The 17,795-nt window shown below is 36.1% G+C and overlaps 1 protein-coding gene across 1 annotated transcript in view; it reads left to right on the top strand.

Moving 5' to 3' along the window:
- The first annotated feature begins 4,774 nt into the window (after positions 1-4,774).
- The window catches only part of Ttc26 (tetratricopeptide repeat domain 26), a 337,099-nt gene continuing 324,078 nt past the window's right edge, over positions 4,775-17,795 (top strand). The window contains exons 1-2 of the mRNA XM_090415574.1: positions 4,775-5,172; positions 9,561-9,695. Coding sequence (XP_090271700.1) covers positions 5,170-5,172; positions 9,561-9,695 — 138 coding nt within the window. The 5' untranslated portion in view covers positions 4,775-5,169. The remainder of the gene's footprint in view (positions 5,173-9,560; positions 9,696-17,795) is intronic.

Genomic DNA, 17,795 nt, shown 5'->3' with positions numbered 1-17,795 from the left:
CAATAATCTTTCTGTATTTTAGTCTACAGTTCACATCTGAGAGCTGCTCAACTTTTGTTCGCTTTAAAACTTTCTTACATGTTATTCTTTTCAATATGAAATTCAATTTTATCCTGCTCAAGACTAAATAGTGACCACTTCCAATTTCAAATCCTCTGTACAATCTGATGTCCTGCACCAGGGAGAAAACATCACTATCAACAATAACATAGTCAATGAGACTTTTCTTATTCCTAGCCTCTTCTCTCAATGTGAATTTGTGCGCATTTTTATGTTGGAACATGGTGTTAGTAATAACCAGTCCATGTCCTGAGCAGAAATCCACCAGGTATTTGCCATTATTATTAGCTTTGCTCTTTTCTCCAAATTTTCCCAAAATATTTTTGTATGTCTCACAATCATTTCCTACTCTGCTATTTAGATCCCCAACAAGGACCAACTTTTCCTTTTTCATTGTGTCAGTTGCTTTTTCTAAAGCCTCAAAAAATTCCTCCACTTCTACCTTAGTAGAACCTTCTGTGGGACCATAGGCACAAATAAGTCTCATTGTGCAGTTCTCTATTCTCATATTTTTCCACATTACTCTACTTGAGACTTCCTGCCATTGTAGAATATTAGCCTCGTATTTTGTGTTGAATACTATGGCTACTCCTTCTTTTCCTTGATTGTCATTGCCTGAATATAACATTTTGTATTTGTTGCTCAGAAAGATCTCACCGGTTTTGGTCTTTTTTGTTTCAGTCACCCCTATTATGTCGATCTGGTACTTATCTACTTCATCAGCTAGCTCCATTTCTTTGTCATTCAGGCTTCTTATGTTGATAGTACCGATCTTTAACTCTGGTGATGTTGAGTTGGGGTTTGTTTTTAGATTTGTTCCAGTAGCTGACTTTTTGCTGTCCGCCCTGGTTCCCTGGCGAAAACAACGGGGCCTTGTTTAACCGGGCGACGCCCCAGTCGGCATGAAATTTTGTCATATTGTACCATCAATTTGTATTTTGGTTTAACCAATAAGAATACAATTTGGTCGGCTAAATTCCAAATTGCCAGCCCATTCTCGTTCATTCAGTATCCAGGTAGATACCCAACAGTGTGCACCACGAGAAGGTGAGGATTGGACATTAGGTCAGAAGCCCTGGTCGGTTCTCCACATTCCTTTAAAGGCTATGTGGAGGTCTCCTCTCAGTTATACAGCTTTGACCCTTAAGCACCCGTTTAAGGTGGCAATCTACGTAAAGGCCAAGATATTTTAAATGGATTACTGGTTTGATTCCCGAGTTAGTCGAACTGTGGCACAGGCAAGCAGGTTTTTTCTTTCGAAACTGTTTTTTTTTATCCCGTAAACTCAAGAAAATCGACAGTAGTACCCACCTCATTTCAGACAGTAATATATCTTGTTAGGGTTAGGTACCAAGAGATGACAGCAATTGCTTGACAGCCTTTTCATCGGTGGCTGCTATAATTATTGTTAGTCATGTTTGCCAGCTATCTCTGATTGGCTACTTGGGGGTGATTGAACTGCCCACTGAGTCTCCAAAAGCTAAATATGGTATAAAGGCCTCACCTACTCCCTATAAGGGAGTAATGGATACAACTGGAAACAACACACAGGTGCAATCTTCCTGGATGTGGCGAAAGCCTTTGACAAAGTATGGCACAAAGGCCTCATCCTCAAACTATTAGCTGCAAAATACCCATTAAATCTAGCAAAAATCATAGAATCCTATCTGAAAGACCGAAAATTCCAAGTTAAGCTACGTGGCCTCAGATGCTCCATGAGAAGCATCACAGCAGGTGTCCCGCAAGGCTCCTTCCTATCGCGGCTACTCTTCAACATTTTCATCTCAGACCTACCAAACACAGTATCAACTACCACGGCCTTCTATGCAGACGACATGGCAATACTGACCAGATCACTCAGGCCACACTTAGCCACACAACGACTACAAGACGCAGCAACAAATCTTGAAGAATGGTTTCAGAAATGGAGGATAGATGTCAACGCCGACAAAAGTACTGCCATACTATTCACAGGAAGGAAAGCAACCCACCACGGAGCAGTCACGATGTTTAACACTGATATCCCATGGCAAAAAGAAGTCAAATACCTGGGTATCAAACTGGATAACCGACTCAGATTCAACTCCCACATCTCACATGCCTGCAACAAAGCCAACTCAGCAATAGCTCAACTATATCCGCTACTCAACCGAAGAAGCAAAGTCAGTACAGAAAACAAACTAACAATATACAAGACAATCATCAGACCCATATTAACGTACGGATCGCCGGCATGGAGCCACACCTCCCCCAGCAACATCAAAAGATTACAGGTACTACAAAATAAATGCCTCCGAATGATCTTCGACGCCCCGTGGTTTGTTAGGAATGCTCTCCTCCACCAAGGAAACATACCAGACATACCTTCATATCTCAACCAGACTGCAACCAAGTACTTCGCCCAGGCGTCACTCCACCCCAACCAACTCATTCGTGATGCATCAAATTATGATGAAAACGACAGATGGAGACACAAACGTCCGAAGGCGATCATCGCTTCACACGATTCTACACAGCCCTAACTCGGGCGAGCCATGCGCTCAAAAAATTTTCTGATATCGATAATCACAATCTAGCGACGAAGGGATAAAAGTCCAAGGGACTGACGTCCATCTCGCCATTTAAGTTAACAATAACATAAGGGAGTAATAGGCGTTAGCTGATTTTGTTTTTGATTTCACGGGATTGATTTCGGGACATTGGCAAGTATTTTTCTTGTTAATGTAGTGGTATGTATGACAGTGTAGCGATAATGGTGCGGGACGCGTGATTCTCGGAATATATATTGTTAACATCTGTGTCTTAATGCCGTTGATTACAATTGAGTTTTGGTAGAAGTATGTTGTGATTTCATTTAGGTCTCGTTGTGCTTTGGCGAGAGCCGTGTTGATGTCTGTGTGAACTGCTATTAGCGCGGTGTCATCTGCGTACTGAAATATTTGACTTCGTATGGCCAGGTTATGAACATCGTTAATATATATGTTGAATAGAGTAGGTGATAATATGTTGCCTTGTAGAGCACCTTGTTTTGATTGTATACCCCAGCTGTAACATAAGCCTATTTTTGTTACTTGTGTTCTGTTTGAGAGGTAGTTGTTCCCTCACCAGGTATGCAGCGTTCCTCTTATCCCGATTGAGTATAATTTAGTCAGTAGTATGTTATTTTCAAGTGTATCAAAAGCTTTGGTTAAGTCAAGCAGTATAAGGACAGTGTACCTGTTTTTATCGAGGGCTTTGTTTATTGCGTCGGCGATGTCTTCTAATAAAGTGATGGTGCTTTTTGTTTTCTGAAAGCCGTATTGGTTTTGTGAGATAATGTTGTACTTCTGTAAATAGTTCTGTAGTCTGGCGTGTGTTATTTTTTCTAGAATTTTTGAGATGACTGGCAGTGTAGCTATTGGTCTGTAGTTCTGAGTATCGTTTCTTTTGCCGTGTTTGTATATTGGCGTAATTACTGCAGTTTTTAGTTGTTGTGGAATAATACCTGTGTCGAATATTATGTTCATGAGTTTCAAAAGTATTGGATTTATTTGTTCAAAGTGTGTTAAAAGGTCTATGAGTCTATATATGCTACTGTCTATTCCTGGAGGCGTCTTTGGTTTTAGTTGTAAGAGTGCTTCCTTCATTTCCTCTTTTGTTACAGGTAGAAAATACATAGTTTGCTGTTCACTTTGTGTTGGTAATTTTTTGTTTATCGTTGGTAGATTATCTTTTTGAGTTGTGTGATATTGTTCGTGAATGCATGGTTGAGTGAGTCTACTAGTTCCTCTTGGTTTATATCCTGCCCGAAGCTTTTTGTAATAAAATCTTGTGCTGAAGTTTTCTTTTTTGGAGTCAGTAATTGGTTTAGTATAGTCCATGTTTGCTTCATATTGTGATTATATTCTGTAAATTTTTGGAAGTATTAGTGTCTTTTGCACCCTAAGATTTTTTTTTTTTTTGCTAGTTGATTTCTTGTGTTTTTATATAATCTTTGTAGTTGAGTGTTACTAGGTGAAAAAAACTAATAATATTATTATTATTATAGACCTCCAGGGAATCAGAGACTGATCGAGGGAGACCACGCTATTTACACCAGCTTTCATACCTATTCTTGACTTCATTCACAATACTTGCACTCTTAGCGGCATTCATTCTCAACTTCCAAGGAAGCCCTCTTATCCTTTCCCCACCTTCCATAAATTGAAAAATTCCATAAACTGAAACCTTGTATGACCCTTTCATAAGTTTGTAAGTCTCAATCATATCATCCCTCTTTCTCCTGTTTGCTACTGTCTGCAGTCTGCAAATTCTCCATCTGTCTTCATAATCCTGATATCATTTTTAACACTTTGCTTTGCACTCTCTTCACTATATCAGAATCACAACGGAAACCAGACCTGTGCACAGTGGTGGAAGTGAGGTCTTCTCAAGCCTTGTAAAAAGGCAAAATTACGTCCTTATCTTTCCATGTGAACGTTCGTTTCAACATTGCAATTATCTTTTGTATTTGCAATCTTTGCAAAATGGCCGCTGAACTTCAACTTCCTACCTACTAACACTCCAACTGTGTTTTTATATAATCTTTGTAGTTGAGTGTTACTGGGCGAAAAAAAGAAATAGTTTAGATTTTTCTGACTTAAATTGTACTGATAATTGGTAAAATGAGATATTAGATACTATCCTGCATATGGTTTAAAGTGTTCATCGTCATGATAATTATTTCAACGTTGGTTTCAGCTAATTACTGATATTTGATAACTATTCTGAGTGCTGACATCTATGAGAAATATTTTTTTGTTGTTGTTGTCATGGTGTCGGCTGCTATTGTAGGTGTAAACATTCTTCATGTCGTAAATGTGCTTAAAGCTCCTCCTTGTTAGTGTTAATAAATAATAACAGTGAAGATTGTACCGTGTAGTTTTGTTTTCATATTAAACTATATCCGACTTCTTTTAGTTCATTTATAATAAATCACAACAGTATCTGTTGATGCCCCTTTTTGATTGCTTGGATTGAAAAGTTTCTTTTATTTTTTGATTCAGCCGTGAAATATAATTCTTATTATACACAGTGAGCTTTTAAAATGTCCACATTTAAATCTTTGTTTACTTTTGGAAAGAAATAAAAATGGTAAGTTGAATGACATCAAAATGTATGTTTCTTCTCTGTGTATAAGTTATAATTGTTATATTAGAATAAAGTTGGCATCGTGGTTATTAGAAATGTATTTCTAAGTACAAATCCGTTCATAAAAATTATCAATTTTTCATTTATGAAGATAGCAATTAAAGCGAAATTAATAAGTAAGGAAGAAATGAGCATAGGATACATCAGTTATCATCAGAAACTATTAAAACACGATAATAATTATCTGTTATTGTTTAGTAGCCAAGTAGCGAAATATTGTGTCTTTCTTTGAAATGTAAATAGTTTTGAAAGTAGCCTAGAAGTTATGAGAATACAATCTTTTACCGATTAGTTCTCAGATTTATTAAATAAATAACAGTTAAATATATTAGATAAGGAAAGTCTCGACATAGTGATATTTTTGTACTCCAGCATTGTGGCTGACATATTGTCTCATGGCAAATTAGTATACAGCAAGTGGTGAATGGGAGGGTGGTGCTTCAAAAAAAAATAAATAAATAACTCATTTATTATTATTAGTAGTATTATATGACACCTCCAGGTGGTCCAAAGACTCATCAAGGGAGGACACCTACTCTACAACTCTCCATCTCCACCACTCAATCCACCAACTACAGCAAATCTCATCATCTATACCAATGCCATCTACTGCCCATCACAACTAGTATTTTCACAGAACATCACAAACATCCATGCCCACGGCAGGATTCAAACCTGCAAACTTTTGGCAGGAGAGAGGATATGCTAACCACTCGGTCAACCAAGAGTGTCAGAAGGATTTTTGCCCACCTCATTTGCTAATAATATATCACATGTCATGAAAGGGAATACCTGATTTTTTTTTTTTTAATATGATACAAACTTTTACAGAGCTATAAGAAGCAGCCTGCTTCTATTCCATTACTGATTCCCTTTTTTCTGATTCAAACACATGCAATTATCGAATAACAGAAATAATCATAACCCGAATGAAGGCCTTTGTCGTCCATTTTCTACTCATACTCCCTGACTGCTATCCAAGTTCTGCAACACAAGCCCCAAGGCATTCTGTGAAATAAATTCAGCATATCACCAGTTACTTGATACCAGAACTCTAGCTTCAAGTCCATGCTGCAACTTGCTATAGATGCATAAAAAAAATCAAAACTTCTATATGTGATTTACAATGGCCAAATGCAGATGTTGGAGTCTTGACAAGTAACAGACTGATTTGGAGGAAAATTGTAGATAGGAAGTTAGTAATGATGTAATTTTTTCATGTAGTACTGTCATATCCTGTACACCCCTTGAGGGTACATGGCAGGAATTTGATGATGATGATGATGATGATGATGAAATGCAGAAAATTTGACTTTTGTTTAAACAGCAATTAAATGTTTGGTTCCTTTCCAGAGTAATAACAGAAAATTTTGACCTTTCTATGCTTCTCTTCCTCTTTTGTATCCAGGTGATACCATCATGACATCATTCAAAGATGAGGTATTATTCCTGTCTTCTGCTCTGAACAATTCACTTTGTACCTCCTCTGATCTTTTGTCAGAAAGAAATCAGAAGAATTCTGAATAGCTTGGATACCAACTCTTACTCCTGATGATTATTACCATCCGTCCATTATACTCACAATTTGTGCTCCAAACTTAGCATCCCTTTAATTGGCACCTTTGTAATCTTTCTAATTGTCCAACATCCCCAACAATATGAAGTAAGTCTATTTTCAATCTGTTCCAGAGAAAAAGTGAGCCATTAAAGTATTGTCTTATTACCTTCATTTGAGGTTCTAAAAAAAAAAAAAAAAAAAAAAAAAAAAAAAAAAAAAAAAACATACTGAATGTCATTTGCATTCATCTTCTTCACATTTGAGATGGGATGTACCAACAACATGAAATAATGGATTTTCTGCAACATGCTTTCTGACTCCATGGAGATACCTGTATAATAATAATAATAATAATAATAATTCTACCACCTCTTGATCCACAGCAGATGTCTGAGCCATCACCAATCTCATGGTTGCTGATTACATGTCTAAAGCATTTGATTCTGTTTGTCATTTAGGTCCATTCACCAAACCAGTCTTTTGAACTCTGCTTTGCACTTTAGATGCCATTTTCCTTGCATGTCATTCACTGTATGTCATGGTAACTGGGATGGCCTTCTGTTCTCGGACTGTCCGATTGATGCCAGAGCATCCCAGGGCTCTTTACTTCTTCCATTCCCTTTCTCCTCTATAAATGATACTTCCTCTTCTTCATTTTAAAAATTAAACTCTGTAGTGCACAATCATTCCAAGCTTCAAAGTGATTATGTCATTCTTCTATGAGGCTGGAACATTGTAATATTCATTATCTTTAAAATACAGTGCTACTTTATTTCTTACAAGAAAGTAAAGTTCTTACATCACTTCTCCTTTACCTTTGATGATGCCCAAATCTTTAGCTATGATCAGATTGCTCATCTTGTGCTGACTTACACCTGTCTTTCTTGGCACAAACACATCACATCGTATCCATAGCTTCTATACTCTCCAAAAAAAAATGCACTGTTTCGTTTTCTTCTCAAGATGCTACTTCTCACTGTATAAATGCTAACAGTACATAATTTCCAGATATGCCCAGTCTACTGCTCCCACTTCTGGGACAGATGTGATATCCCTGATAGCATGATAGCTGATCATGTTTTACCATCATAATATATGCATAGTGTTAGCCAATATAAAATACAATTGGTAATCTAGATCCGGGCTGACCAAAGCACTGTCCACAGTGCAATTTTGTGCAGCCCACTTGTGGGTTTTGAATTTCAAGAGCAAAAAAATAAAATACCAATTCGAATCAAATGCATATTAGATATTTTAATTCTATCGCTAATCGATAATCTCGATGTTGGTAAAAGAAGAGTCCCAGTGCAGAAACTGACCATCTGAGACATTTGCTGAAGAGAATCTGTGAGAGAGGAGTCATTAATTAACTAAACATCTTTCTTCTAAACAGCATCAAAATTTTTAGAGAGGTTTTTAGATACATCTTTTCAAATGCTCTCACATATGGGATTCAGATTAATAACTGGATTGATAAAAGTAACACCTTAAGTGAAAGACAATGCCAAGTTTTCTGGATTCTGAGAATGCTATAGAAGTAATTTTGCCAGGAAAGACTAGGAGTAAGAGTCAGTCTGAGAAGAGAGCTAATCTTGTTTGTTGAGCATTGTCAAAGGTGAGAGGAGAAGACATAAGATCTTTTTTGTGTAAAAAGAAAAATCAGTGTTTGGGAAGCATTAAATATGACAGTTGCTATTGTCCTATTGCAGAATGGTGCAGAGATCAGTGTTTAGGGCACTTATTATTGATAATTATAAAGCTTGAGATGATGTTTTGTACTGCAGGATTTGTTGTAAGTGTAGGATGAGTGGACAGTAGTCATCAGCAAAACTAAGAACAGGGTTTGAGGTCACTGAGGGCAGGTTATGCATATAAGGAAGAGGGTGGATAAAATAATAGGGTCCTGAGGAACACCTACATTAATATGAAAATCTGAAGGGACACATTGAGAATGATCTGAGAGTAAACTGGCAGTTCAGGTACAAAGGGAGGAAAGCAAGCCATAAGATTGAAATTTGCCGAGAATTTCTCATTGCCAACCCTATGAAATGCAATGGAAATGTGAAGTGCAACAGCAGTGTTTCTAAGCCTTTCCATGTCACTTATCCTTCAGAGTTGGGCATTGCAGGTAAGGAAATCTGCTGAGGATCTTGATTGATGAAATCCAAATTGGTAGTCACTGATTCATTGATAGTTCTTTAGATGTCAAAGAAGTTGACTATGAGTGACCTTCTATTACTTTAGATGACACTGAGGTGAGAGCAGTAGGTCAATACTCTGAAGGTAGACACATATCTTTTTTTTTTTTTTGGAATTGGCTTGCTTCCATGATGTGTGGTGGTTGCCAGCTGAGTATAATGATGTAGTGTATAGATTATAAAGAACAGGTGTTAGTTCAAGAGTACATCTGTTGAGCACAATTGGGATTCCATCAGGACCAGAAGCCTTTTTGTTAACAGGTTTTTCAAGACTCTTCTGATGTCTTTCTGGCAGATGGTTACTGGATGCAATATTACCAGTAAAGAAGGTGATTTGGCCTTGGTTGTATGTTCTAGAGTTGGATGAGAAAAATAATGCAAGGAGATTATCTTTATTTGTAACAGGAAGTAAATTTATTAGATGTAAAATTTTTGCTTAAATGTCAAAGGCATCTTCAGTAATTTAATTTAATAGATATTATCGGATATTAATATTTGAGTTATTAGGTTAATGTAAATACATAAAATTGGAGTTATTAATATTTGTTTCTCTGTTTCTGTATTTTTTGCCGTAGCTTCTGTCTCGCACTAAACCAGCACCCGGACCTGGTACTACAAATATTTCTGATGCTAAATCCAAATCAAAGCTACCAACTCTAGAAGAATTTTTGAAGGACAGAGATTTTACAGGAGCTTTGACTATATTAGAGGTGATATTGTTTTTTTATTTTTTTTTAAAAAAAAGGTATTATTATACAACACACCTACATGGAATTCAAGGTCTCATCACAGTAGGCAACACAAAAATACAGAATCTACTGGCTGTACTATAGATCCTCCTACATATAATACAAAATATTTTTGCCTGCTAATTGGATGTGTTCTCTGGCTGGTTTATCAGGAGGAGAAATTGTAGTTCCCAGGAGGGGAAAAACCTGCTACATCATGAAACTGGCTCACTCACCTTCAATTGATAAAGCCCATATAAAGATTTTTTGAATCATAACCAGAACTGACACTAGATCTTTTCCTGTTGAAAAGTGCATATCACATTATTCTTCCAGGCACACTATGGAGGCATTGTATAATCTTTGTTTTCAGCAGCATTAAGATTTGCCACAGTTTTAGAGACAGAAAATTCTCTAGTAATATGAAACAACTGTAATTGAAAACATAAAATTATTATGAGTCTTATGATGCCTTGGGCTTTTAAGGCATATTAAGACTTTTTTGGCATAGTAAGAACCTAGAAAAAATAAATGCAAAGGAAATGTATCCACCAAGCAGAACCATAGTGCATGAAGCTCATGCTAATATACTCAGCTAATAAGGACAGGTGAAGTCCTAACCTACTTGATCTACCTGGAATGAATCAGGACTGACCCCTCCCCACCCCTTCCTGCACAATTTCAATCATATTGGTTGAGCAAAGCATGAAAGCCATTCAGTTCATGGCCATAATGTTCCTTATAATTATCCCAATTAGAGAAATCAGTGCCAAAAAATTCCACCAAAGCATGGAATTTTTCATCCTTTGTCAGTTTTGAATAACAAAAGATGAAACAAGTTTTTTTAAGATAAACAGAAAAAGAATATATATTCACAGATATAGGAGAGTGTATGCACAGTTTATAGAGAGAAAACATGCAGTTTTATGGCCAGAGAATGCAAAGAGTTTATATTCAAAGAATACATACAATTTATAGATATATCCGATTATGCAGATAGCATTGAACATAGAGAATTTTAAAACTTGTAAGAGGTTTGAAGAAACTTTTAATGAGAAGTAGTCAGTTCATGAAACCACTCAACTCTAGTTGAAAACACCTTATAAAAGTTCTCATCCTTGACAGAATTTAAACCTTGATCTTTCAAGCCGAATAGTAGAATCAGAGAAAGAGGGAGAAGAAGACTTAAATAAAATTAACCAAAAACTATGAAATACTTTGGTAATCTCCTTTTCAATAGGTGGAAGTATTTTCCATGGAAGATATAAAAAAATCAGTAAAATACTCAGAAATATGCAGAACAATTGGAAAAACAATCATACATGAAATCCAGTATTTTAATATCAAAAAATAAAATAAAATAAACTGTTGAAATAATAAAAATATGAAACTTATGAAATGTAAAAACACACACAAAAAAAAAGTTAATAAAAAAGAAATAGGTGGAGTCTAAATATTAAATTACTAAATATTAAATATTAAAAATAAGATTAAATACACAGTGGAGTGTTGTTAAAGACCTGTTGGATCAGTTGCTAGTGCCAAAGAAATGCATCAACAAATAAATACAATGGGTGTGAAAAATGTAATAATAATGGGGGACTTTAATTATCCAAACATTGATTACATAGAATGAAATTGCATGAGAAGAATGAAACTGAATTTACTGAGCTGTTGCAAGACAACTTCCTCAAGTAGCATGTGCCAGAAGGAACTCAAGATCAAGGAATGTTAGATCTGATTATAGTGCCAGAGGTAGGTTTCACTTAAAGACGTAACTATTTTGTCTCCAGGTGGTATCAGTGGTCATGCAGTACTCACTTGGAAATTGGCTAAGTTTATGATTTTTGCATTCAAAAAAGGTTACGTGCTAAATTACAAAGCAGAAAATTATGACCACCTGAGGGTATGCTGGGTTCTGCACCATGTTATCAGCTATTGGATGGGAAGGATATCAGCAATGCAGGGGAAGTGTTCAAAAAATACTTAAATGATGAGATATCAGAATATGTCCCTAAAGTTTGAAGAATAAATAGAGTAGGAGTGAAATGCATATGTAATCTAATTAAGCAAGAGATTCGTAAGAAAACAATGATGTGGAAGGAATATCATATGTGTAAGGATGATCTTGGTTAGCAGCAGGCCAGAAGAGTCACAAATGTTGTACAGAAAGTTAAATCAGAGTATGAAAAGAAACTGTCTCTGCAAGTTAAAGACATACCAAATGAATTCTATCGTTATGTTGCAAGTAAAAGAAAGTATGAATTTGAAAGAATAACTCTACTGAATGCAGATGGTATGTGGGTGACTGATGTGGAAGTGATTGTTCAACTAATGAGCAGCCATTTTGCTAAAAGCTATCAACCTGGTATATGCAACATTGCACTCACTGCTCCCCTCTTCACCATATGAGGAAACTCATGTGAATGAGGAGGAAGTACTACAGCTATTGCATAGACTGAATAAGAATTCTGCAATATGAACTGATGGGATATCAGCACAGATGCTAAATATTGTTCAGCTGAACTGGCCTGGTCAATATTCTCTTGACCAGACTATATAATTTGAATCTCGGAACAGGAAAGATTCCACAAGAGTGGAAAAAATGTTTGGTAATCCCACTGCACAAATATGGTGCAAAGACTGACGTATCCAAATACCGACCAATCAGTATCTTATTACTGGTGGTGAAGATTTTGGAAAAGTTGGTCAGAGCTCGCATTCAGAAATTGGTAGACAGAGAATCTCTACTTTGATGAACAACATATTTACTAAGGGAATCATGTTTTAGCAACTTGCTCACATTCTATAATAATGTTATTACTGAGTTAAACAAGGGGAATGGATACACCATGATACTTTTGGATTTTGATAAGGCTTTTCACAGAATACAGCATGGAATACTGTTGCATAAATTAGAGAATACAGGATTTAATTATAAACTATTGGCATGAATAAGAGGATGACTAACTGACAGATATCAAAAAGTGGTATATGGAAGGTGGGTGAATCTGCAAGATTGGAGGTAATCAATGGTGTGCCTCAAGGATTAGTTCTTGATCCGTTGTTATTCAGTCTGTACATTAATGACATTGGGAAAGATTTGACAGGCAACATACAGCTATTTGCTGATGATGCAAAGATAGGTAGGATAATCAGAGTGCTGCTGATATGCAGTACCATATGTACTTGAATATAACATGCCCTCACTTATATCTCACACCTTTGAATTTACTTTATGAAAAAAGGGCAGGTGGATCGATTAATGACACATCTCTTACAAGACCCTCTTTAGCCACTTTCCCATAGAAGATCCATTTCTGCTATCCGTGAAAATGGATCTTCTATGGGAAAGTGGCTAAAGAGAGTGAAATCTCTTCTGTAGATATTTTCATCGTCATTGTTCAGCAGAACTGGCATCCATTATGCCTCCCAATTCTGCCAGATCTCCAGGAACTTGAGTAACAGCTGCTCAATATCTCTTCTCAGTTAAACTGCATATTTACTGAATCCAGTGGCGTACTCAGGATTTAATCTTGGTGTGTGTGTGTGTGTGTGGGGACGAGCACATGATTTAATCTGGGGGGGGCGAGTTGAGTAGACAATTTGAGAATACACACTACGCATTGCATACGACCTATGACTGAGCATCTGCAGTGATTGCCAATACATGATACCTGTGATTTCTGGCCCAGCTAGGGCAAACAAAGTATCGCCAGAGCACTACTTCGTTCGCCTTGCGTTCACAATGGCCGTGATTCCCAAGAGCTATAGCGTATTCCCACCTTATGTGACCGCTAATTCATAAGTAGTATAGAAATAGAAGACACAACACAACATAAATAAAATTTTTAAAAAAAAATTAATTAGGAAAAGATTTTTGAAAAATTTTTTAGTATTTTTTCCAGAGCCACTTGGCCCCCTCCTTGGGCGTGCCAATGATTGAACCTGTAACTTCCCATCATCTTTCATTCCATTCACCTAAATTATGTGCAACAGCCTCCCCCATGAAGTGTTTCCAAAACCACTACAACCTTCATCAGTTCAAGAATATCAAGAGATTACTCCTGTCTTATGCTCTCTCTCTCTCTCTCTCTCTCTCTCACACACACACACATGCGCACGCACACACACACATACACACACATGCACACAGTATTTATATACTGTAGGCTCTTCTACCTTCCTTTTGTGTTGGAGTAATACACACACAGGACCAGCGCATAGTATTTTTCTTGTATGTGCAATTAATGTTCGCCACCTTTTCAAAAAAGTTTTTTTTGAATAAAGTGTAAATAAAACAAACAGGAAGTGAAAAACAAATGAAAAATGCTTTACAGTATAATGTTACCTACGGATCAGTCCTGCTTATACAAATTTTTTCAAGTTATATAAATTTTCAAAATAATATAAAATAGTATATAAGGTTAAGAGATTTGTTCAAATATTCTTTACATTAATTTTGCTAAAAGGGACTCATCTGGCTTTCATTTTAGCGAAATACTGTCGCAGTACATCAATGTTGATAGACTGAGCAATATTATTTTCTATTGAAATTAGTGCCAAACCACTTAGTTTTTCTTGATTCATGCTTGATCGCAGGTAGTTCTTTATTAATTGTAATTTAGAAAATGTTCTCTCTCCCTTAGCAACTGAAATGGGCAAAGTCAATAGTATTCTCAATGCAATCAGTGAATTTGCAAAGAGTTCTTCAAGGTTGTTGTTATAAATCCACTTCAAAACCATTTCTGGTGTACTATTTTCTTCAATTTTTTCGTTGAGAAGAATGAGTAATCAGTAGTAAGCCGACTTTTAGGGCAGGACACATGTATCCGATCTGATCAAAATTAGGATACAGCCCTTACATGGAACTCAACAATTAATCATAAGTTTATTTTATGATACATCAAAAAATAAATAACTATTTTAGGTATATTTTCGTAAATTTTAATCAAAAATTACAGTGATATAATCGGGTCCAGGATACAATTTCAGAATTTATTTGTTCGTTTCCGGGAATATCTGAAGGGGCCCGAAGCAACGTACATTCATAATTATATGTACCATTCATTGTTCATTTAAACTCTTATCTCATATTTTTTGACATCTTTTAGGCGCCTTTTCTTCTGCAGCGCCTGTGTAAGCACACGCCACCAGCCAGGCCTGCACACACACACACACATATATATATATATATATATAATAGATCACCAGTAGATTCAATATTTATATTAAAGCAAACCATAGAGAAACCATAAGATTACAGTACTTGTCTTTACATGTATTTTATCGATTTAAACATTTGAAAGAGGTGCTTCTCTCAGGGGACCCTGTAACCCCTAGAGAGCGCGTCCCCTGGGTGGCGGATAGGGGGAGCCCACCATGTGTGTGTGCGTGCGTGCGTGCGTGCGTGTGTGTGTGTGTGTGTGTGTGTGTGTGTGTGTGTGTGTGTGTGTGTGTGTGTGTGTGTGTGTATAGATATATATGGTGGGGTGGTCCGAATATACCGAATAAGGACTCGTGGACCAACAGGGCCATAAGGGGCAATCATCTTGATTGTAAGGGAAGCGGCACTCCCATGGTCCCTAGCTGGATCTGTCCTCTCCTTCTTCTACTTTGAGGAAGACCCACTTACTTTAATCTTTCCTATAAGGCCTTATCAGCCAACTCTTCTTACTTTATGACCCTTGTGCTATTAGAGTACTCGAGGGCCATGGGGTCTTTTCATTTCTGGCCTTACAACTATGTCCTCTCTATAAACCTTACTATATTTCTTCTATAATCTACCCTTTCCCCTTCAATACACCCTATTCCTCCTATGGGTTTAAATTCGGAAGAAGGCGAGTTCAGAAGCCTTAAGGTAGCAGGTCTACCACTGAACTATTCCATCGTCAGGCTAGTCCCCTGACATGGAGAACATAACCATAGTTGTAAGATGACAGAAAAAGATAATCGGATTGAATCTATGGGAAATGACCCTGGAATGGAAAAGGGAAAACGAAAATGGAAACGACAAAATATAATACACATAGCAAACTGGAATGTAAGAGAAATAGCATATAAAGAAATAGAATTAGACCAGTTATTAAATGAAAGAAATTTTAAAATAGCAGTAATCACTGAAACAAAAAAGAAATTAAAAGGAACTATGAGAACTGAAAATTTTAATGTGATATACAGTGGAGTCGACAGAGACCAAAGAGCACAAGCAGGAGTCATGATTTGGATTCATAAATCCCTTTCAAAACAGTTTAAACATTATAAATTTTGGAATGAAAGAATAATAGAAGCTAGAATAAAAATAGATAGAGGCTATTTAACAATAATTGGTTTATATGCCCCAGAAGAAGGAAGAGAACAGGATAATATTGATTTTTATAATCAGCTACAAAACATATATAATAAAATAAATAAAAATGATTACATAATTTTAGCAGGAGACTTAAATGCAAGAATTGGAAACACGAAAATTAATGATAATATAGGAATACATGGAGAACACACTCTAAACAGAAATGGTAAAAAATGATTGACTTTGTAGTTTATAATAACCTAAAAATAATGAATTCTCTCTATAAACATAAAGACATACATAAATATACTTGGGCAGCAAGAGGATGGAAATCAATATTAGATTACTTCATATTAAATGAAAAGACATCAAAATTTTCACTAGATGTTAGAGTTCACAGAGGATATGAAATAAGCAGTGACCACTTCCTTGTTAAAATAAAATTAAGATTACCACCTAAATGGCTACAAGTAACAAGAACAGAAAGAAAAATTGAAACATTTGTTTATAAAACTAGACTATTGAATGACACAAATGTACAATGGCTATATGAACAAAGAATTAACCAGTATCTAGATAAAATAAAACAAAATGAAGAAATAGAAATAGAATGGCTTAATATAAAAATGATACTAAATGCAGCAGCAAATGAAAGCTTAGGAAAGACCAAAAAATTCAATAAAAGAAAAAACTGAAGATCTGGGATGATACAATCAAAGAAATAATCAAAAAGAAAAAAGAAGCCTATCACAAATGGTTAAGCAGTAAAAGATTAGAAGATGAAATAGAATATAAAAGAATAAGAACCATAGCTAAAAGAGGAGTCAGAAAAAGACATCGAGAATCATGGAATAAATCATCATCATCATCAAATTCCTGCCATGTACCCTCAAGGGGTGTACAGGATATGACAGTACTACATGAAAAAATTACATCATTACTAACTTTCTATCTACAATTTTCCTCCAAATCAGTCTGTTACTTGTCAAGACTCCAACATTATCAGATCTTATATTTCTATCGTCTAAGGCACTTTGTACAGTATCAATCCACCTATATCTTGGTCTTCCTCTGGGTCGTTTTCCTGCCAACCTGGCAGAGAACACTTGTTTTGCTAATCTTTCCTCTCCCATTCTATTTAAGTGACCATACCATCTGAGATTAGCTCTGCTAACGCATTCCTGGATGCTGACAATGTCAAGTTCTTTCCTAATATCCTCATTTTTAATATGATATTGCCATTGATGCCATCTGTTCACGCCTCTAATCTTTCTCAGGACTCTCATATCTGCGGTCTCTAGTCTTTGGTCAAGTGTTTTACTTCTGACCCAGCTCTCAGATCCATAAGTTAAAATTGGTTTGAACACTGTCTTGTATACAGCTAATTTAGTGTTCCGACTAATTTCTTTCTTATTCCATATGAATTTATTCAATTGACTTCCCACGATACCAGCTTTGCTGATTCTGTTGTCTATTTCTATATTTAGTTTACCATCTTCAGTAAAAATTGTGCCTAAGTAGCTGAAATGTTTTACTTGTTCCACAGGTTCTCCATTCACAACACAGTTGACATTTTCAATGATTCTGCCTATTTTCATTGTCTTTGTCTTTTTATTGCTGACTTTCATACCATATCTATTACAACAGCTATTCAATTTAGTCAGAGAATCTTGCAGACTTGTAGCGGATTTATTTAGAAGTATAACATCATCTGCATAAAGCAAAGAGCTGACATTAACATCTCCAATTTTGATATCAGGTTTAATACCACATTCCTTCATAATGTGATC

The sequence above is a fragment of the Typopeltis vanoorti genome, chromosome 3 (assembly GCF_054136105.1).
Source record: "Typopeltis vanoorti isolate ZY-2024b chromosome 3, IOZ_Tvanoo_1.0, whole genome shotgun sequence".
Taxonomy (NCBI): domain Eukaryota; kingdom Metazoa; phylum Arthropoda; class Arachnida; order Uropygi; family Thelyphonidae; genus Typopeltis; species Typopeltis vanoorti.
This window is presented reverse-complemented; position numbering and strand designations above follow the sequence as displayed.